The following is a 22,420-nucleotide window of genomic DNA, read 5'->3' on the forward strand; positions in this document are numbered from 1 at the left end:
GGCAAAGATCTGGTTGTGGATCACTAATCGCACTCCTAAATCTGGATTGTGAAAATCCATAGGATGATAGCAACAAGTGATTATTTTCCTATCTTTGCAGGGGCCATCTAGATATTGCCAGTCCAGACATGGTAGCTGTAACTCAGGGGTGTCAAACTCTATTTCATTGAGGGCTGCATCAGGGTTGTGTTTGACCTGGGGGGGGGGAGTCAGGGGGACATGGTCAGCTCGAGGTCACTAGTGTTGGGGGAACCTGTGGTGGCCAACGCTAAGGCAGGAGCCTCCGTCCATCTCATTATAATCTCCCTCCCTTCCTTCTCTTCTTTTTCCTTTCCGCTTCATTCTCCTTTCTTCTTCCTTCCCCTCTTTCCTTATTTTTCCTTCCTTGCTTTCTTCCCATCTTCCCTTCTTTTTCTTCGTCTTTCCTCTTTCTCCTTTCCTGTCCCTTCTTGGATGCTCAAATACAAAAGGGGAAACAAAAAAAAAACATAGTTTGTTTTGCTAGCCCTCTGGCAGCAAAAAATGGAGGTTGCGCATGCCCCTCTCAAGCTCCGTTTTCACTGGCAGAGGCACTGCGGGCTGGTCCTTTGCTGTTTCCAGGACAGTCCCACGGGCCAGATCTAAGCACCCCACAGAATGGATCCAGCCCACGGGCCTTGAGTTTGACACTCATGTCCTCTAACTCATTGCTAGTAGTTGAAATTTCTGTGTCCGGATCCAGAGATTTCTGCTAGACCAAGGCATTGTAACCCTCTCCATCAGTGTGTAACTCAGGCCAAAACACCTGTATGCTGGATCAGAAGAGCCAGTGTTCCTTGGAGAACTTCAGGGAATCACCTTTCCCTCCTGTCAGGCACCAGGCCATTCCCGGAAACGGGGAGAGTCTCTACCTAGTTGCAGTTATCTTGGCTCAACTGCCAAGGAGGGCTGATCCCTCCCTCCCTTCCACCCGTCCCCTGGCACTGCATGAAGGGAGGAGGAGCTGCTGAAAGAAGGAGCCCTTCTCCAGGAACAGGCAGCTCTGCAGAGCACTTTGCACCGCTTAAGGCAATAGAGCTCTTGCATGTGCAAGCTGCAGAGGGGCCCCAACTGGGCCACCCTCCCCAAATTGGCATGAGGCCTGGAGCCACAACCGAGTCTTCTTCCCAGGTAAGAGTTGGGCCTTTCCCTCTCCCTGTCTCTCTCCTTGCTCCTGGAGGCTCCTGGCCGTGGCATGAGAGATCTGTTATCCCCTTGTCTGGCCAGAACTTTTTTTTTTTTTTGGTAATGGAAATTTGTGGAGTGGATGACTAGATATGAAAGAGCTTCTTTGCAAGCCATCTTGTGTCCTTGGAAGGGGAAAGGTGAACAGTGCAGCCAACTCCTAAGGCCTTTGCCAGATGCATTTGGCTTCTTGGGGACTAACTAAAAAGGTTCTAGTTTAAATCCTTCTGGAATAACTGAGATATTCCTATCCTGCTTCCTTGTCTACTAACAGGAGTTATCAGTGGTGTCCTGGCTCAACTCAAAGGAAAGAGGATTGCTGTTCTGTAAGCAATTGGTGCAAGAAAAGGATGTGCCCTACTCAATTTATTTATCAATGTACAATTTTAATTTTATAACAGAGGATGGGGATAGGGAGACAACAGGCAGCACAGGCCAATGTCCAACTCCAGTGTCCTGGCCAAAGTAGGTCTTCCATCCATACATCTGAGATTGGAGGGATAAATATAATTTAATCCAGCAAAAGGAAGCAGAACAAAAGCTACAATTGCAAAGGAAGGCTGGAGTAGTTTCCCACCGAAGCTCAGACCTTGGAACTGAGCAGCCCCCAGGTGAGAATTAAATTTCTGGACAGGCTGCCAAGAGAGAAGACGGACACCCCCTTTCCAAACCTAAAATTCTTGCTCAAAACATTTTATGTTTAGAAATCCTGGCAAAAAGGATGATTAATCTAATGCTGTGTTAACTGTGGTTGGGAATCACCAATACCTTGCTATGAATGGGAATGCAACAAGATTACTATATATACGCTCCTTGCACAAAGCCGCAGGCATTCCTTTTGCTATGCAAGAACAAGAAACGGTGTTTGGCACCACATTCAGAAAGCTGTTGCAGCTTCCATTAATAGTATTTTTTAAAAGAACACCAAGTCTCCAGCCCTCAGATAATAAAAGGTACATGGAAGGAGGTTTGCTGAGATTTCAGGACTGAGGAATAAACTGAAAAAAGGGGCATCTTTTAGATTTCCAGTGCATAGTTTTTGGCTTTCTTCTGTACCAAAATAATTTGTGCAAAATTGCTGCAGAATTTTGTTCAGGTGAGTGCGGGTAATCCTTGACTTACAAACACAACTGAGAGAAACTTTGTTCTTGTTATGCAAGGTGGCTGTTCTGAGTTGGGCCTAATTTTATGACATTTTTGCCTTCGTGATTAAGCGAATCAGTGCAGGTGTGTTAAGGGAATCATACAGTCATTAAGTGAATCTGGCTTCCCTGATTGACTTTGATTTCTGGAAAGCAGATGGGAAGATCACAAATGGTGATCACATGACTCCAGGACACTGCAACTCTTGTAAAGACATGCTGGTTGCCAAGCAACCAAATTTTAATCACATGACCGTGGGAAGGCGAGGTTGGTTGTAAGTGTAAGGGTTAGCTGTAAGTCACTTTTTGGTTGTAAGTGTAAGGGTTAGCTGTAAGTCACTTTTTTCAGTCCCATTGTCATTCTGAACGATCACAAAACAAATAGTTGTAAATTGAGGATTACCTGTACAAATAGTCCTCAACTTACAACAGTTCATTTAGTGACCATTCAAAATTACAAGGGCATTGAAAAATGAGGCACCTGGCCATTTTTCACAGTTATGACCTTTGCAGCATCCCCCTGGTCATGTGATCAAAATTCAGATGTTTGTCAAACTGCCTCATATTTATGGCCATTGTTCTGTCCCACAGTCACGGGGTCTCCTTTTACGACTTTCTGACAAGCAATATCTAATGGAGAATCCAGATTCACTTAACAACCCAGGTTACTAACTGATCAACTACAGTGATTCAGTTAATGACTGTGGCAAGAAACGGTTGTAAAACGGGGCAAAACTCACTGAACAAATGTCTCAACAGAAATTTTGGGCTCAATTGTGGTTGTAAGTTGAGAGAATTCTTTGGCCAAGTGTGATTGGACACACAAGGAATTTGTCTTGGTGCAACTGCTCTCAGTATACATAAAAGAAAAGCTACATTTGTCAAGATTTAAGAGTCATCAGGTACAACACTTAATGATAGTCATAGGGTACAATAAGCAATCAAGTCATACCAGGAAACAGTCAATATAAATCGTAAGGATACAAGTGACAAAGTTACAGTCATACGGTCACAAGTGGGAGGGGATGGGTGATAAGGAGTGATGAGAAGATTAGTAGTAATAGTAGTGTAGTAGACTTTGTAAATGGTTAGACAGTGTTGAGAGAATTATTTGTTTAGCAGAGTGATGTCGTTCAGGAAAAAAACTGTTCTTGTGTCTAGTTGTTCTGTGTGCAGTGCTCTATAACATCGTTTTGAGGGTAGGAATTGAAACAGTTTGTGTCCGGGATGTGAGGGGTCTGTAAATATTTTCACGGTCCTCTTTTTGACTTGTGCAGTATATAGGTCCTTGATGGAAGGCAGGTTGGTAGTAATTGTTTTTTCTGCAGTCCTAATTACTCTCTGAAGTCTGTGTCTGTCTTGTTGGGTTGCAGAGCCAAACGAGACAGTTATAGAGGTGCAGATGACAGACTCAATAATTCCTCTATAGAACTATATCAGCAGCTCCGTGGGCAGTTTGAGCTTTCTGAGTTGGTGCAGAAAGAACATTTTTTGTTGTGCTTTTTTGATGACGTTATTGATGTTAGGTGTCTATTTTAGGTCTTGTGATATGATAGAAGTCCAGGACTGTCTGTAATTTATGGGAATATTTTTTTTCTTCTGATGTGCTTTATAGTTATATCTGATACTTTAGCCCAGGGGTGTCCAACCTTGGCAACTTTAAGACTTGTGGACTTCAACTCCCAGAATTCCTCAGCCAGCAAAGCAAAGCTGGCTGAGGAATTCTGGGAGTTGAAGTCCACAAGTCTTAAAGTTGCCAAGGTTGGACACCCCTGCTTTAGCCCCTGGACATGTCCCAGTAGTCCAATTTGGCTGAATACTTCCTAGGCTAAGGATGCAAATGTGTAGGCTGAACAAGAGTGGTCCAAGGTCATCCAGTAAGCTTCAAGTGGTCTCCTCTTTGACCTTTAAGGGATGCTCTTAAAACAGAGCAAGAATTGATATAGAAAAGGCTAGTTTAGACTATTATGTAAAAGTAAAAAAGTTGAGGTTTGATGTTACTATTTTATTCTACTGCACCAAAGGGAGTCGGAAGTCAATGTCTTTTCTTTCTTTTTCCTTCTTGTCTACACTTTTCTCTTCCCCCCTATTTTTTTTTATTATTTTCTTTTGTATTTTGTATTATAAATGAATAAAAAAAATTAAAACAGGGCAAGAAGATGGCTTTGATAATAGGAGACTATAGAGGTCAGTGATGCATTGTGCAAATGAAGGCCCGTTTTCTTAACCACACATAGCATTTGCTCCATTTTGGATTGACTCTGGACTCTTGTGCTTCCATCACTCCAAATATTGTTTCCTAATAGAAACAAGTTTCAAGGTCAGTTGGTTGCAGCGAGGAAAAGCAAGCTCAAGCTCAGTGGATAGTTGAAAATGTTAGTGTTGTGGAATGGAGTGCAAATGAATCTGATAAACCAAGATTTTAGGCTAGGCATGATTGAAGTTAGAGAAACATTGTCTCCTCATGCAAAATAAATTCCAGATGCTAAGTTAACTAATGAAAGGGGGACCGGAAACGGAATCTGGCAGACCCCAATTCCCTTTCTTATACTTCTCTTGTGATGCCTCCTTAGGTGTTTTGGTCACCACACTATAAAAAAGATGTTGAGACTCTAGAAAGAGTGCAGAGAAGAACAAACAGGATGATTAGGGGATTGGAGGCTATAACATATGATGAGTGGTTGCATGAACTGGGCATCACTAGTCTAGTGAAGAGAAGGACCAGGGGAGACATGATAGCAGTCTTCCAATATTTGAAGGGCTGCCATAGAGAGGAGGGGGTCAAACTATTTTTCAAAGCACCCGAAAGTCAGACAAGGAATAATGGATGGAAACTGATCTAGGAGAGATTCAACTTGGAAATAAGGAGAAATTTTCTGAAAGAATAATCAACCAATGGAACAGCTTTGCCTTCAGAAGTTGTGGGAGTTTCATCACTGGAAGATTTCAAGAAGAGACTGGACAGTCACTTGTCAGAAATGGTATAAGTTCTCCTGCTTGAGTAGAGAATTGGACTAGATAACCTACAAGGTCCCTTCCAACTCCGTAATTCTATGCATTTTTCTGCTTAATACGTTGTGAAAAAGAGTATTGAAGGAACAAAACAAATTCCTGAGCCAAAATCTCCAAACCACCAAACCCCTGAACTCAAGTAAGCTTCCTTAATAGCATACTTAGGCATTTGCAGATGCTGGCTCACGAGTTACCTTAAATCAGCACTTGTACTTTTTAAATGGGAATTAGTAAGTAACTAACCACAAAAGGTGGTTCGTGCCAACCTCTATTTTATTAACTGTTTCTTCTCACTATAAGAGGAAAATCTAACCCATGTTAACAAAAATAAGATGATTGACATTTAATGTCATTACTAGTCAACATTTATTGTTCAACTATAGAAAGATTATTTGTACCCTTCCTTAGGTCGGCAGAACCTTGTATTCTGTCCGCAGCAGTTTTCAGAAAAACTTAGCTTAAGAATATAGTGTGGTCTCCATTCATAAACTGGAGCACAATTGCAAGCAGAGCTTCTCCAAATAAGCAGGATGATGATCACATGAAAATAGGCCTTCTTGGTTGATTGATTGATTTATTGATTGATTATGTGCTATCAAGTCATTTTTGACTCCTAGCAACAACATGTAGGTAATCCTTGATTTACAATCTTTTGTTTATTCGAAGTTAAAACGGCATTGAAAACGACGACTTGTAACTGTTTTTTACACTTCTGAACATTGCAACGTCCCCATGGTTACGTGATCAAAATTCAGCAGCTTGGCAACTGGCTCATATTTATGACAGTTGCAGTGTCCTGGGGTCATGTGATCACCTTTTGCTACCTTCTGATAAGCAAAGTCAATGGGGAAGCCAGATTCAGTTAACAACCATGTCATACCTTAACAACTGAAGTGATTCACTTAACAATGGGGTCAAGAAAGGTTGTAAAATGGGGCAAAACTTACTTAATAACTATCTCGCTCAGCAACAGAAATTTTAGGTTCAATTGTGGTCATAAATCGAGGACTACCTGATAGATTTTTTTTCCCCCTATAACAATATATTCCTAGCCTACTCTTTCAAATTACCCAATGGGACAGCTTCACACAGTGTGTCCAAAATACCATAGGTCATTTGAGTCTGGCCATTTGTACCCTGAGTGAAAACTCTTCATTGATTTGCTTGCTGATCCCTGCTTATTCGTTTTCTTGGTTATGCGCAGTATTCTCTATGTGAATCTTTTCTTGTAATCATTTGGGAATACATTCTTTTATTTTTCTCTTTCTCAAGAGCGAGTTATTGATTACCCTCTTTTAGATTTTCCTAGCTAAGAAGTGTTAGTCTGGGATCTGCCAGAATTCCCAATTTTGGGGTATGCTACCTGGGATTTAATGGGAGTCAAACTTCAAAATATATAAAAGGCAGCAGGATGCTTAGCATTTCCCCAGTTAATGCAGTGTCTTATGTTGGATATATTTGGCCCTTCAGTGTTCTGAGGTGTTAGTAATTTATATTTTTAGCTCTCCCCCTTTGAGGCAGAAATGAGTACCTGTCCCTCCAGGTTTCTCTCTTTTTCTAACTTGCAAGCATTTAGCTTCTGTGGGAGTAAGTTAATCCTTTGGCTTATTTCTGAATCTTTTGTTTCCCAACTCTTAGTCAGAAAGTCCTGGCTGCCAATATACAAAATTTCAGAGCTCTAACTCCTCAGGAAGCGCACTAATAATACTGATACACCCACAAATGAGTCAGTGGACAGACTGATAAAGTTAAGGGGCTTTAAAGGGAAAGTAAGCCTGTTATACACATCTTGGCAGTCAAATAATAGCCAGAGGAAAATCCAAGTATTGAATATTCTTTATATATTTTTGTTGCCATTTTTCTTTTGTCCCAATGTTGAATGGAAAATAATTCAGCATCGCATTTCATTGCTGAATATATATATATGGATCTTTGGTTATTCAGGTCTTCTCCTGCGTAAAATGGGAAGTAAATATATATATATATAAATATATATATAAAACCCACCAATTGACTTTCTAGTTAAAGGTAGTCCTTGACTGACAACAATTCATTTAGTGACCATTTAAAGTTATAAAAACACTGAAAAAAAAGTGATTCATGACAATTTTTCACACGTATAACTGTTGTAGCATCCTCACAGTCACATGATCAGAATTTGGACACTTGACCACTGGCATATATTTATGATGGTAACAGTGTCCCAGGATCATGAGATGACCTTTTGGGACAGGTTTCACATAACAACCGTGTTACTAACTTAAAAAATTGCAATGATTCATTTAACAAATGTGGCAAGAAAAGTCTCACAATGGGACAAAACTCACTGAACACATTTCCCATTTAGCAACCTAAATTTTGCGCTCAATTGCGGTCGTAAGTTGAGGACTACCTATATTGGTTTACTGAAGCCCGACAGCCCGGCAAGAAGGAAACACGAGAAAGTTTGTAAGCTCTTGGGGCATGTTCCATTCTGCCTGCAATCCCAGTGATTTCATTTTGCTGCCAAAATCTGAGAAGGTCCTGTCAGGGGCTGGTTTCTGTACCCATTGGCAGACTTCTTCGTTGCCCGTCCTTTCTGCAGAGGAAAAACGGAGAGGATCTCAGCTCATTCTAAGAACAGCTTTCTGCCTGGCTAAGCCCTTGATGGAGCCTCTGGGGAAAACTCTCGCTTTTCCCACCCTGCCTCCTGTGTGTAAAAGAAAGCATCCTACCAAAACTGAAGAAGAAGTGGCTGGGGGAGTGAACAAAGCTGAGAAGGGGAGGAAGGATAAGCTATTCTTGGTACCTTTATGAGAAAGCCTGGTGCAAGACAAAACAAGTACATTCCTGCCCTAACTCCGCCAGGCTCCCAGGGAACCGGTTGAGGCTGGGCAGGGTGGAAGCACAAGTGACGCCTTTGTCCTCACGGGGCCCAAAAAGCAGGCAGTGCTCTGCTTTTCAGCGCCTCTGAGAGGGGAATCCCTTGGCCTTCAGACAATGACCTCTTGCCCAAAAGGCAAGGCTGAGGCATTGACCTTGTTTGGCGTGTAATTGCCCATCAGGGAGCCGCTTCTCTAAACACCTTGGTGCTTGGACTCCCTTTCGTTACAGGTGGTCCTTGACTTACAACCATAATTGAGCTCAACATTTGTGTTGCTAAAGCGAGACAGTTGTTAAATGAATTTTGCCCTCATTTTACAACCTAATAAACTTGATAAATTCAACCCTGCTGCTGTTAAATACGGTGGTTAAGTGCATATGGCTTTCCCGTTGCCTTCGCTTGTCAAAAAATTGCCAAGAGTGATCTCGTGACCCTCGGGGATACAGCAATGGTCATAAATATGAGTCAGTTGCCAAGCGTCTGAATTTTGATCACCTGACCATTGGGATGCTGCAACATAAGTATGAAAAAACGGTCATCAGTCACCTTTTTTTTTTCAGTGCCATTTGAAGGGTTGCTAAATGAACTTCGAATGGTCACTAAATGAACAGTTCTAATATAGAAAAGTAATAGAGTAGAATAGAATTCTTTATTGGCCAAGTGTGATTGGATACGCAAGGAATTTGTCTTGGTGCAAATGCTCTCAGTGTATATAAAATAAAAAATACATTCGTCAAGAGTCAAGAATCATAAGGTAAGTTGAGGACTTCCTGTTATTTGAAAGTCTGAGGTTTCTGGTCCCTTGGCAGGACAGCGAGCCTGAATCCTTCCTTCAGGATGTCATGGATCACCAAACTGGTCAGGTTTTAGGCCCCAGCTTCCTGGCCTCTTGTCTCAAGCATCCGAAGTCTGGTGAGGCCTGTTTAGGAACGAAGAAGCGAGGGGCCTGTTTTGCTCTCTCCTCCTCTATGGGAGATTCCTCTGTCTTTCACTCCTTTCAGACAGCCAACGCCGGGCCTGCGCCTGGAGCGGAGCAGGCAGACTTTGTGTGCCATGGAGCAGAAAAGAATAGGCTGTGACATTCCCGTAGCTTAGAGACCGTTAGGCCCTTTCAGAGTCCCAGCTCCATTTGAATGAAGCTCAGCCTCCAGCTCTGCTTTGCCCTCATGGAGAGCGGGCGGGTGGGAAAAGCCGGATTATTTTTTTACCCATCGGCACTTGAGTTTGCACAGCAGAGTTCTCACGCTGCCCGGACAACAGGGAATTAGGGCATTTTGGCTGGACAAGTGGAAAGTTCCTTATTGGTGAAGGAAAGGGAAGAATCGCTTCGGCTCTTCTCTAAATTCTGGAGGCCGGAGGAGCAGATGAAACCACAGGTGAGAGGCCCACGCTGCTGGCCTTCATGAAGTGAGTATGAGAACATCCTGGAGGAGAAGGCAGCCAGGATGGAAAAAGGACCACACTTCTCTGGCTGGGACCTTGGCGTAGGCTGGGCTCAGTTCCGCCCCAGAGTGATTTTCCTCCTGGTCAATTTATACGCAGGCTAGAAAGAATAACATTTTAATGCTAAAGAGCATAGCGGTTGCTTGGGGTGTTTGTTTTGCAAAGTGCGTGTATCTGATGGGAACGGCATATTATCCACAGCAGGATTTTTCTAATATCGTTACAGGGAGGTTCATGGTGTGTTTGTGTGAGAAATATAGGCTGAGGTCTATGGCTCATACAGAAAGGACGACGTGTATTTTCACCCATGCACCAACTCTCCAGTTCTCAGATTGTGTTTCCTCCTCATAACCTTTCCTTCCTTCCCTCCCCCTTTTCCTTCCTCTCTTTCTCTCCTTCCTTCCTTCCCTTTGTTTCTCAGTCTTTTCTTTCCTTCCTTTCTTTCTCTCTCTCCTTCCTTCCTTCCTTCCTTTCCCCCTTCCTCTCTCTCTCAGTCTTTTCCTTTTCTCTCTCCTTCCTTCCTTCTTTCTTTTTTCTTTCTTTTTTCCTTCCTTCCTTCCTTACTTCCATCCATCTGGGTCCTTCTCTTTCTACCTGCCATCTCCTCTCAGTTTTTCCTTTGGCACATACAATTTATGTTCATTTTTCTCCCTGAAAACACAGGCAGGCAGACCAATATATTAATTTATAGGCATGTCTCTCTAAAGGGAAGAGGTGATCAGCAAATGAAATACAGTTGCTTCAATTTCAGCTTCAGTTCAGTCTAAATAGATGCAAATTTTAATTTTTCTGAATGAGGAAACCCCCCCCCCCACATACTCTTTGTTACTCTACTCATGGTTGCCTTGAAAATCCTACTGTGAGCTTTTTCTATCATATGCTGCCTGTATGAGCTACAATCCGCTTCCCCCCACCAGAGTATAGGTAACTCAGGGTTTCACACACACCACACACACACACACACGCACACCAAAATGTGAAGGATGAAGGAAGGAGAATTTTAGAAAATGCCAAGAAAAAAAATATCTCATTTTTTTTTGCTTTCAGAGGATTTTTTTAAAGAATTGGTTAAGATTGGCTGAGAGTGCTGCAAAATGTAGACCAAAACTGAATTTTGCTTTGCAAAACTGAATTCTAATATTTATATAGTACATTTTATTTCCTCCTATTTTCCCAAATGGCAAAAACTAAGAAGAGGATACAAAAAAAAAAATCTAATAATAAAAAAAGTTTGTATCTTTCTTTCTATTTGGATATTATTAAAAAAAACTTATTTTGCTATCCTAGGTAGATGTAACTTGTGCCTAAACTCCACTAACAGATTGGATCTCTTGAGTAAACACACTTAGAGTTGCTGTTTTAATTTAATCAACATGTCATATAGTAAACTCTTATATGACTTCATAAAGTATAAATGATGTGCTGTATTTAATGTTTATTTAAAGTTGTAAATAAACTTTTATTTAACAACGAAATAAATACATGTGTGCCAGTCTTCTCTATATTTTTTTGCCAGGAGAGGAAGATTTGACGCAAATATTCTAAATGTATTTATTTGTCTATTTATTAATTAAATGTATATGCTGCTCATCTCACTTTATGGCTTAAAATTTCCTTAATTAATTTAATTAATTAGTTACTAATTAATAAAGTGAATTCCAGTTCTTCCACCATTATATAAGCCCCTGTTCCTACACCTTTCTTAGATAGGACAGACAAGAAAAGTCAGGATTTTAATTTCTGCTTTTTTTTTTAACCTGCAGGTTGAAATGTTGAAATTCTCTGCCATGCCAATGGTACTGCTGTACTATTTGACTCTCTGGGGTAAGTGTTGATACAGGAGCTGTCATTGGTCTGGGCTAAATCCTATAGAACAGGGGTCCTCAAACTTGGCAACTTTAAGACTTATGGACTTCAACTCCCAGAATTCTCCAGCCAGCATAGCTAGTTGGAGAATTCTGGGAGTTGAAGTCCACAAGTCTTAAAGTTGCCAAGTTTGGGGACCCCTGTCCTATAGGCATATATTTTGTGAATGAGCAGTCTTGACATCCGCTGGCTGGTTATGCCATAGGTCAGGAGTCTCCAAACCCAGCAGCTTTAAGACTTATGAACTACAACTCCCAGAATTCCTCAACCAGAATTCTGAGAATTGAATTTCACAAGATTTAAAGTTGCCAAGTTTGGAAATGCCTGCTGTGTAGGTGGATGCAATTAGTTGGCCACACATTAAGCTTGTGACTGGGTAAGCTTGTAAATTTCTCCTAGCTTTGGGGCATACGTGTTGCTTGCCAAAAACGGATCCATTTGGAGCAGTTTTTTCTTTTTCCATTTTTTTCTGGGCCAGCAACAGAGACAGGCTGGGAAGCTTGAAGCTTCCATCTTATTTCTTTTTGCAGGATTACTGAATTACTGGTCTCTGACAGTTTTTCTTTTGCAACCCAAAATGCTGGTTATCCCCTTTAAACAGTGGTGGGATTCAATTTTTTTTTACTACTGGTTCTGTGGGCGAGGCTTGGTGGGCATGGCAGGGGAAGGATACTATAAAATCTCCAGTCAGAGGTGGTATTTGCCGGTTCTCTGAACTACTCAAAATTTCCACTACTGGTTCTCCAGAACTGGTCAGAACCTGCTGAATACCACCTCTGCCTTTAAAGCTCTATGTGGCTTTGGGGCCAGGTTATCTGAAAGGTAACAGGTTCCCTATTATACCCACCTGACCTACCAGGATGGGAGGGCAGGGTATGATATAGGTCCCATGGATTAGGGATTCTTATCTAGTGAGGCCATGAAAAAGGTAGTGGCCCCTTTCTCGATGGAATATCATCCCTCCCTCCCCAAAAAGATATGGTTGATTCCACCCTTTCGCTTTTCTGATAATAACATGATTTTCTCAGTCGGTCTGGGGACCACGAATGGATATGGAGCCCATCAAGTGGCTCATTTGATTATGTTATTGTTGCTATGGGGCGGGGGTTGGGTTTTTATTATCCATTGCATTTTTAAATGTTGTAAGCCGCCCATGTTGTAAGCAGCCCAGAGTCACCTCTGTGTGTGAATTGGGTGGCTATGTAAATTTGTCAAATAAAGGAAGAAAGGAAGGGAGGGAGGGAGGGGAGGAAGGAAGGCAGATAGGTAGGCATGGGTCTAGTTCTACTTTCTGGAAAGTACATGTTTGGATACAGAAAAAATTTCATTCATAAATACAGTATACTCGGAATCATTGTTATAAATTGGAAGAACACACTCTACAATGTCAAGTTCCACTCAATTATGGGCCATTGATTGGTTCTAAAATATTTGATTTGCATGCAGAAGACTCCAAATCCTGTCTAACTGATTTATCTAAATTTCAGAAAGAGTCACTATCAGTCAAAATAGATATGAAAAACTAATTTAGCTGATTGCGGCTCAACTCTTCCTCGTGTCATAATGAATTTCAGATTTGGCTTAGGATGGATAGTCCCAGGCATTGAGATCTAGGAGTGAAAATTTTGGACTGATACAAAGCTTTGGTGGAACCATCTTCAAATGCATATATCTGATCGATACATTTAAGTGATTATTCATATGATTTTTGCATCATGTGTACTGGGTTATGAATTAGGTGCTATGCTTCAGGCGCCAGGTTAGAAACCAGCAGATAGTGATTTCTAGTCCTGCTTAAACACAAAGCTAGCTGGGGGACTTAGTCACTCTCTTCTAGGCAGGCGTAGGCAAAGGCAAACTTCCAAAATCTGACTTGAAGGCAAAAAAAAAAAAATCAAAAACCCAACTTTATTATTATAGTACCTATAAAAATATGTATGCATGCTTGTGCAGTTGTAAAAACAGATGTACACACATATACCTAAGCCAGAGCGATAAAGGTAGCTTAAGTAGAGGGTTTTATTTTGTGCATCCTACTCTAGAAATCTCAGCAGAACAAAATCCCAAAGCTTAAAGCAGGAAGGGTTAAAAAAAATAAAAAGACCTGTATGAAAAAATATACTCTTGATTATGCTTCCCAGGGATGGCAACATCTTGCTCCACAGAGTTGCTTGCCAAGGTTTCCATGTCGCCCATAGGACAAAGCGTTTTCTGTCTGATTGTAACTCATATATCTCTGTCAGTTTCCAACACATTTCAGTCAGGCCATGCATGTAATGACATGCCTTGATCATCCTGTGCACCCCTCAAGCCCTGGAGGCCCATTACTAGTCCAACTAGGTCACAACAAGCATTGGTAGGAGTATAGTCAGGCTCTGAGAGCAGCTGGCACTGTGCCACATCTATTTACAGCTGCACAGGTAACTTCAAATGCTGACAGTAGATTCTGGTGGGTCGGTCCTAAAATTTAGCAATAGCACTTAAGACTTATATACCGCTTCATAGCGCTTTACAGTCCTCTCTGCATAGTTTACGAATGTCAGCATATTGCCCCCAGCAATCTAATTCTTCATTTTACCAACCTCAGAAGGATGGAAGACTGAGTCAACCTTGAACTGGTCAGGATCAAACTCTTGGCAGTGGGCAGAGTTAGCCTGCAATAATGTATTCTAACCACTGCGCCACCAGGGCTCAGAGGAGAACGGGCCAAGGTCTGCCTAAAAACTCTACCCATCATCCTTGTAATGTGTCCAATATACTCTGCATATTGTTGGAACCACCTTCTTCTTTTTTTTTTAAAAAAAAGAAGTTGCTTAGGGTTTAAGGCAGGATCTTGAGAACATTGATAATTCTCAAATCTATATCGATGTACAATGCTTCTTGATCATTTAATGATTCCCCCATCTCATATTCCAATGCTTTTTTGAGAAAGTATGATGGGACATTCTGTAACTGCATCCGTCTTTCCCTGAGAGAAATATCACAAATTGCTTTCAACAATGATGCTTAACCTTCGGGTAGATAAAGTAAAATAACAAGGGAGCAATTGAATATGTAAAAAGTCTCCCCTCTGAATAATTGCAAGCCATCAAATATATCTAGAACGACAATGTTTTTTTTTATTGCCCTTCTGAAATTGACACTGACAGCAATTATTATTAGCTGGATTTTCATCTTCCAGAAGCTCAAGGCATTTTAATTTAATGTCCCATTCTCCATCCACATTCTAGACAGAGAGGACCACTGGTTTGAAAAAGAGGTAAAAGAGGCCATCTGTGTCAAAACTGAATAGCCCTCTTTCAACAGAGAGGGAGGGAAATGACACCACCTATCTCTTGTTTACAACACAGTCCTTTTGGCAGTTCCAAGAAGGTTCCACACCCATTTGCACTCTGATTCAGGTATCCGGAGGGCACAGATAATCCCCCACGGGGCCTCAGACTCTCAGAAAGCTAATGACCCACTTTCGAAGTGCAAAGAACCAGATGACTGCAAGGAATATAAATCCTTCCATTCTCCCTGCATTCAGCCAGCACTGAGGATGCTTCTTGGATGAGGAGTGAAACATCTTCAGGAAAAAGCAAAGCAAATCCAATTGCCTTTTGAAAAAGCAGCTTGGGGACATCCATGATTTGGATGATTGAGAATCTCCATAGACATTCACACAACAAGAATTCAGTGAAGTAGGTTGAATGGAGAAATAGTAACTCCTGTAAAGGACCCTAACAGACTTCCACGACTGAGTGCAGATTTAATTGGGGTGTTCCTGATCCTAGCAAAAACCCTTAACATTATATTACACTTTCCCTTCGGTGAAGCTTCTCTCCATCTGTCTCAAGAAAAGGCTTGGCCGTGTTGGAAGAAATATCCTTCTGGGTTCAGTTCCAATTGGGAAGAAAGACCTTGGAAACATGGTGCCTGCTTGGACAGATGGTTTACTGGTAGACAGGACCCCATGGCTTGGATATCCTGGGCAAAAAGGGAAGAGATGCTGAGAGTCTCTGCCCTCTCTGGGCTTTGAACTTCCTGGGGCACAGGAAGTGTATCCTGATTGGTTGCTGTCAGAGGTCTTAGCTAGCGTTGTAGGTTGCCTGGGTGCTAAGTTTGCTTGAAACTTGCTGGGTGGTGCCATGAAGGCAGGGGTGGGGATTCTTCCAGTTCTGCCTGGTTCTGCCAAAGTGGTAGCTCTGAAGATCAGAGAACTGGTTCTCTCTCACGGGTCTTCTCTCCTTCTGTTGGGCCGTCCTTTTCCTACTTTTTCAACCTCAGCTGCTTTGTGCGGCACAGTTTAGGTTGAAAAAGCAGGAAAGGAGAGGATGGTCAAACGTTGCGTACGCACACGCAGTGCTTGTCAACTGTGCGGGTGGCACAGCTGATGATTTGCTTCAAATGCTGCACCTGCACGCGCAGTGCGTGTTTGGCACACTCACCAAATCAGTTATAACACCGGTTGAATCCCACCCCTGAAAGAAGGGCAACTAAATGGCTCTGCCTGAAGGAGGTAGATCTTTGTTATGTAGAATAGACTGGCCCAGGCCTTAATGGCCCATTAACAAAGGTTGAGGAGGAGGGTTGAGTTTCTGCCTCTCTGAGTTTCTACTTCTCTTTTAGGGGAAATATTCTGCCTTTTTAGTGTATCCCAAAATATTTCACTTCTCTAGGAAGCTTTTAACTTCCAACAGCCGGAGGCAAAAGAAACTTTGCCCCTATTTGAGACCCATGGAAAGACATTTCTTAACAGGTGTGGCTTCCAAGCATTTTGACCTCCTACTTTCTTAGAAATTAACTCTCCTGAATGCCCAGGTGTGGCCCTTTGGAATGCACGAGGCTTGTGCATTCCAATGTGGCTGGGCAGACACATTGTGTGAGTTAATGATTGGCAAAGATTTGGAGGTGGGAGGTTAGCTATTAATAATTTTTTTTTAAAAAAAAAGCAGAAGGCAAAGAACAGGTTGAGTTGTGAGGCCGAGTTGGAGATGGAGCACTAAGCTCTAAATAGCTGGTGGAACGAGGCCCATGTGTATGGGCAACACTCCAACACTTCTGTGACCCACTAAATTCCCATGTGAAAATTCAAGCAGCAGTCACAACATGGCTCAGAATTTATTCATTCCCACCGTTGCAATAGTAAATAATAGGGGAAACCTCCCTAGTCTCTCTGCCAGAATCAGAAATGGGTGGAATTATAAATAATCAAACCCTCCCTGTGCTAAATGTTATGGCACTGGTCCACTTGAGCTTCCTCCTCCCAACTGACAGGATCCGAGGCAGGGTTAGGCCTCCTCTGCCAAGGCGGACATCCTTCATGCCTGTTAGACTCAGTCTTGAACACGTGACAGTCCCTTTTTCAGGTCCTCTTAGTAAGCTGCAGAGTCATAAAAGGAGAAAACGATTTTTTTTTCTTGGTTCTAAAGAGGTGTAAAGTAGAGTCTACACCAAAGTTTATTTTTTATGTTTCGAGAACAACGTTCATCTTTTCATTGTTGCAGATAGACAGTTGAGCGGCATGGTGGTCTATTGCTGAAGATGCTTGCCTCCCACTTGAAAGGTTGTGAGTTCAATCCTAGGGAGTGGCAGATATTTCTCTCCTAGCGCACAAAGAAAAAATATCTGTTGTAAACTCCGCATGGTGTCAGGAAGGGCATCTGGCCAGTAAATGCTTAGCTTCGTCCAGTCACCCTGACTTCATTCTGAATTAAAGGATTATTAGAGGATCTTAAAATGAGAGTTTATCATTGCAGAGAGATGGCTCTGTATTTCAGAAGTATCTTATTAGTTTGCATTGATCCTGACATATGAGCATCTTGGAGATAAACGGAACTACAACTTTGGGTCATCCTCCCTGAATCTATCTCAAAGTGTAGTGCCTAAAACTGGATGTAGCACAATTCAAAATAAAGCAAAATGATTGCTTCCTACCGAAATGATATTTCTACCAATGAAGCCTCAAATTTCCCTTCTTCACAGCCACGTTACTCATATTCTGTTTGCAATCAACTACTCCAATTCTATTGTTTATCAAGTGTTCTTACCAAGCTAAATAGCCACCATTTTATATCTGGGCCTGTGATTTCTATCATGTCAATGAGGAACTTTGCATTGGTCTCTGCTGCATTTCATTATATTTTCAGCAATTTTCTCTAACGTATCAAGATCATTTTTGAATTTTATTCTGGCTTCCAGAGTGTTAGCTAGCCCATCTAATTTTGTATTATCTAAAATTTAATAATCATTCCCTACCTGTCCTCATTCAATTCATTAATAAAACATATTTTAAAAATATGGGAATCTTTGGGCACTCCATCACTACTTCACTGTTGATAAAGTGCTAATGAGCACTCCTCAAATAAGATGTTCAAATAAGGTCTCTGTCTACCTGATTTTCAGGGCATTCAGTTCATTCTTTAATTAGCTTGCTAATCAAGCCGAAAGTGCTTTACAAAATCCTTTGCTGAAATCAAGATAACATATGCATGCAGCTTTCCCATATTTTATAAATTGGAACTACCTGGTTTAAAAAAACAGATAACTTCAGTGGGGCAAAGTTTCCTGAGAAGTCTATGCTGATTTTTAGTAATTACCACATTGTTCTCAAGAGTGCTTCAAGATCCATTTAGGATTTGCTCTAGAATTTTCCGAGGTTGTCTGATCTACAGTTCCATGGGTTCCCCTTTTCTCCCTTATTTCTTTTTTCCTGATTCTTGAAGTAGAGACAAATTGTCCCTTTTACCAGTTCTTGTTGTTCAGTATCCTGGGATGAAATTCTTCTGATCCTGGAGATTTAAATTCATCCAAATAAATAGATATTTCAAGATGATGTTTACATTCTGATTTTCCCCTCTACCAGTCACTTTGATTTATATGTAATGTAATGTATGGTTGAGTGTAGCAGATTTTTTAATACCCTGTGGCTAAGAACAAAACAACAACAACACACCAGAGGTGGTATTCAGCAGGTTCTGACCCATTTTGGAGAACCGGTAACAGAAATTTTGAGTAGTTCGGAGAACCCGCAAATACCGCCTCTGACTGGCCCCACCCCCATCTATTCTCTGCCTCCTGAGTCCCAGCTGATTGGCTGGGTCTTCTTTTGTTGCCCTGCACAGGAGAATGGAGCTGGAAAGCAGGTTAGTGGGGTGGGGAGAGAATGGGATTTTACAGTAATCTTCCCCCAGGAATAGCCACCAAGCCATGCCTACCAAGCCACACCCACAGAACTGGTAGTAAAAAAAAATTGAATCCCACCACTGAACCACACCCCTGTCTCACATGGGTTGAGGGTGAGACGAAAACAATGTCAGTAGGACATGGCAGAAAAGAGACACTGCCAAGATATAGTGGTGGTGGGATTAATCCAATCAAAATCTTTGTTGTAAACTTTAGGCCAGGAAACACTTCAATAAATATAAATATAATAAATATATATAAACCTGTAATGAATAAAACTAAAATGTAGACATAAAATGCCACACAACTAGATAAAGTAAACAAAATAACAATACAGGTAACAATAGCAATTACAAATTTTTTTATTGTGGGTAATCCTTGATTATGACCGCAACCGAGAGCAGAATTTCCATCGCTAAGCTAGGTGATTGTTAAGTGAGTTGTGGCCAGTTTTATGACCTTTTTTGCAATAGTCATTAAGTGAATCACTGCAGTTGTTAAGTGCTTTATGTGATTAAATGAATCCAGCTTCCCTCACTGACTTTGCTTCTCAGAAGCTGGTTGGGAAAGTCACAAATGGTGATCACACCACCCTAGGATGCTGCAGCCATTGTAAATGCCGGTTGCATGGATTTTGATTATGTGATGGTAAGGATGCTGCAGTTGTCATAAGCGCGAGCACCGGTCATAAGTTACTTTTTCTTTCAGTGTTGTAACTTTGAGCAGTCGCTAAATGAATGGTTGTAGGGTTGAGGACTGCCTATACTTTTTAATCGTAGGCAAGATGGATGGCACAATTGTTGGCACCAAACTGGGCAACTGGGAAAGGTGATGAGTCAGAACCAAAGAAACTTCTTGGATGAGAAGTGAAATGTCTTCAAGAAAAAAAAAACCCAAGAAAAAGTCTAGCTGCCTTTTGAAAAACACCTTGGTGATAAAGAGATCATGTGGTCCTCAATGAGGAATTCTGCCTCCTGCTTAACTCCCAGTTGGTTCTTCTTAGGATTCTAATTATGCAATTCCATGATGGACATTAAATTTCAAGACGCGTGATTAAAATTCACTGCAAAAACACACCACAACCTGGGGAAAGGATCCACAGAAAATGAGTAAGGTTTTGGGTTCTCCCTGTAGCCTGACCTCCTCCCCTGCCAGAAGCAAGCATTTGCAGACGAGTGGCTGAGAGAGTTAGAATTCCCAGATGTGGGTTTGTTTATTATTTTAATCTTCAGTATGTGCATAGTAGATCATTAGTGCGTTTGGAGAGAAAAATCACAGTTATTAGCTTCTCCTTCGGGAAGGGAATACAAAATAAGAATTTATTTTTCATTCTATTCCCTCCAGAACTAAAAGGCATTGGATGCAGTCTAACCAATAGCTAAAGAAATCCGGAAGCTTAAATTTTGGTTATAATTACTGGGATGGACCAGTTGGGATATGGGAACCCTTCATATGTCAGAATAAGAAGTCATGGTTTATTCTTGGTTTCTGTTTGTTGACTTTTGGGGAAAATAAGAAGGTTGGCCTCTGGCAGAAAGAGCTAAGCAGGAGCAATCAAATATGGTCAGTAGTGGGATTCAAAAATTTTTACTACGAGTTCTGTGGGCATGGCTTGTTTGGGCGTGGCATGGCTTGGTAGGTGTGGCTTGGTGGCTGTACTGTAAAATCCCCATTCCCTCCCTACTCCAGGGGGAAGGATACTGCAAAATCTCCATTCCCTCCCCACCCCACTATCCTGCTTTCCAGCTCCGTTCTCCTGTGCAGTGCAACAAAAGAAGACCCAGCCAATCAGCTGGGACTCGGGAGGCGGAGAATAGATGGGGGTGGGGCCAGTCCGAGGTTAAACCATTCGTTTAGTGACCGTTCGAAGTTACAAAGGGCTCCGAAAAAAGTGACTCATGACCATTTTTTAGACATACAACCATTGCAGCATCCCCGTGGCCACGTGATCAAATTTCAGACGCTTGGCAACATATTTATGACCATTGCCGTGTCCTGGGACCACGCGATCACCTTTTGCAACCTTCTGAAGAGCAACGTCAATGGGGGAAGCCAGATTCACTTAACAAGCAGGTTACTGATTTAACCACTGCAGTGATTCACTTAACAACTGTGGCAAGGAAGGTCGTCACAGGGGGCAAAGCTCCCTTAACAACTGTCTTACTTAGCAATAAAATTTTGGCACTCAATCGTGGTCGTACGTCGAGGATTATCTGTCTTAGCAACGTATTAAAATCCTTGCAAACAACTTTCCGTGACATGCAAACTTAGCCTTTATATCTTCCTTCTAGAACAATAGTTGCCTTGTTTTCATCTCTGCCTTTTGAGACTTTTTTGGCTTGGATGTACCAGGTTGGGGTCGTTTACTTAGTTGACACTATTATTAATCATGAATAGATTTCTTTGTGGGGAGGGGACATAGGGATCATATTTTCCCCCCAATGCCAAGGTATTTCATCAGTTCTTCAAATGGACTGATTGGGGTTTTTCTCTTGTTTCTTTGACCAGGCCAGATAGCTGATGTTCAAGGCACAGAAGAGCCTGACTTATACCATGGTTGTTTGGAAGGAAGCTGTTACCCAGCCACAGGAAACCTGCTCATTGGGAGGGCCCAAAACCTGAGCGCGACATCAACGTGTGGCCTGGAAGAGCCTCAGGAGTATTGCATTGTCAGCCATCTTCAGGTAACACTGGTTGAGAATTTGTGAGCTCATGCTGGCTGGGGGAATTTCTGGGAATTGAAGTCCACAAGTCTTAAAGTTACCAAGTTTGGAGACCCCTGGACTAGAGATACCGGAAACACACCCCATGAAGGTCATTGAAGATAGGTGCAATCCTCCTCCTCTTTTAACAACCCCATAATCCCTTGTGGGGTGGAGTCTGGGCAATTGAATAGAGCTGAGTATTTACTGGCCGGATGCCTTTCCTCTCACTAATGCGGTGTTATATTAAGCAGATATATTCTCAGTGTGCCCAAAGAGAGAAATATCTGCCTCTAACGAGGATCAAACTCACAGCCTCCTAATTGTGAGGCGAGAGCACCACCTCTAGGCCACCGCGCCACTCACTGAAGATAGGTGCGGTGCTTTTGTATATTTAAACCGGAATGATTCTTTTGACAGGACTCTGAGAAATGCTTCATTTGTGACTCACGTTCAGCCTCTTTCCGTGAGAGCCACCACATTGAGAATGTCATCTACCTTACTGGACAGAATGGTGAACAGACCTGGTGGCAGTCTGAGAATGGTAAGAATTAGAAATTTGGAAATTATGGAAACTAATGTTTCATCTTCCTTGGTTCCAGATGTCCAGCAACTCCCCACAATTACATATCTCCAGATCTTGTTGGCCTTCAACAAGATATTTTTCATCATTAGTGTTGTCAGATCTTGGCGGACCACAGCTGACCTCTATATCGGCAACAGTATATTTGCTGCCACCTAGTGGTCTCTCAGACTTTTGAAGTCCAGATCTGATAGTCATATTGTATTTTTCATGAACTGAAATAGAGATATTGTGCAAGATAGAATGCCTGGTCCAAGATAAGGTGAAACTAGAACTCATAGTTTCCAAGTTTCTAGCCTGAGGCCTAAACCTCTACACCAAATGGAGTCTCTGTTCCAAATTCTGCGGAATTGCAATTACCAGTATCAATCACCACTGGCTAAACTGGAACTACAGGGAACTATACTTTTAGGAGTCAATGTGATGCCATGGTTAAGAA

General features: G+C 41.8%; 1 protein-coding gene across 4 annotated transcripts in view; it reads left to right on the forward strand.

The window, feature by feature from the left end:
* Positions 1 to 1,004: 1,004 nt before the first annotated feature.
* Positions 1,005 to 22,420, forward strand: part of LOC113447625 (laminin subunit beta-1-like) — a 109,466-nt gene continuing 88,050 nt past the window's right edge. Inside the window, exons 1-4 of one of the 4 annotated variants that reach the window (XM_087923514.1) lie at positions 1,005 to 1,149; positions 11,427 to 11,487; positions 21,205 to 21,380; positions 21,819 to 21,942. In XM_087923514.1, coding sequence (XP_087779640.1) covers positions 1,114 to 1,149; positions 11,427 to 11,487; positions 21,205 to 21,380; positions 21,819 to 21,942 — 397 coding nt within the window. In that variant the 5' untranslated portion in view covers positions 1,005 to 1,113. Of the gene's footprint in view, positions 1,150 to 9,504; positions 9,705 to 11,426; positions 11,488 to 21,204; positions 21,381 to 21,818; positions 21,943 to 22,420 lie in introns of those variants that run through there. The other 3 variants (XM_087923515.1, XM_087923516.1, XM_087923513.1) reach the window with 3 other exon arrangements.

The sequence above is a fragment of the Pseudonaja textilis genome, chromosome 2, assembly GCF_049901715.1.
Source record: "Pseudonaja textilis isolate UNSWEBS1 chromosome 2, rPseTex1.2, whole genome shotgun sequence".
Lineage (NCBI taxonomy): Eukaryota > Metazoa > Chordata > Lepidosauria > Squamata > Elapidae > Pseudonaja > Pseudonaja textilis.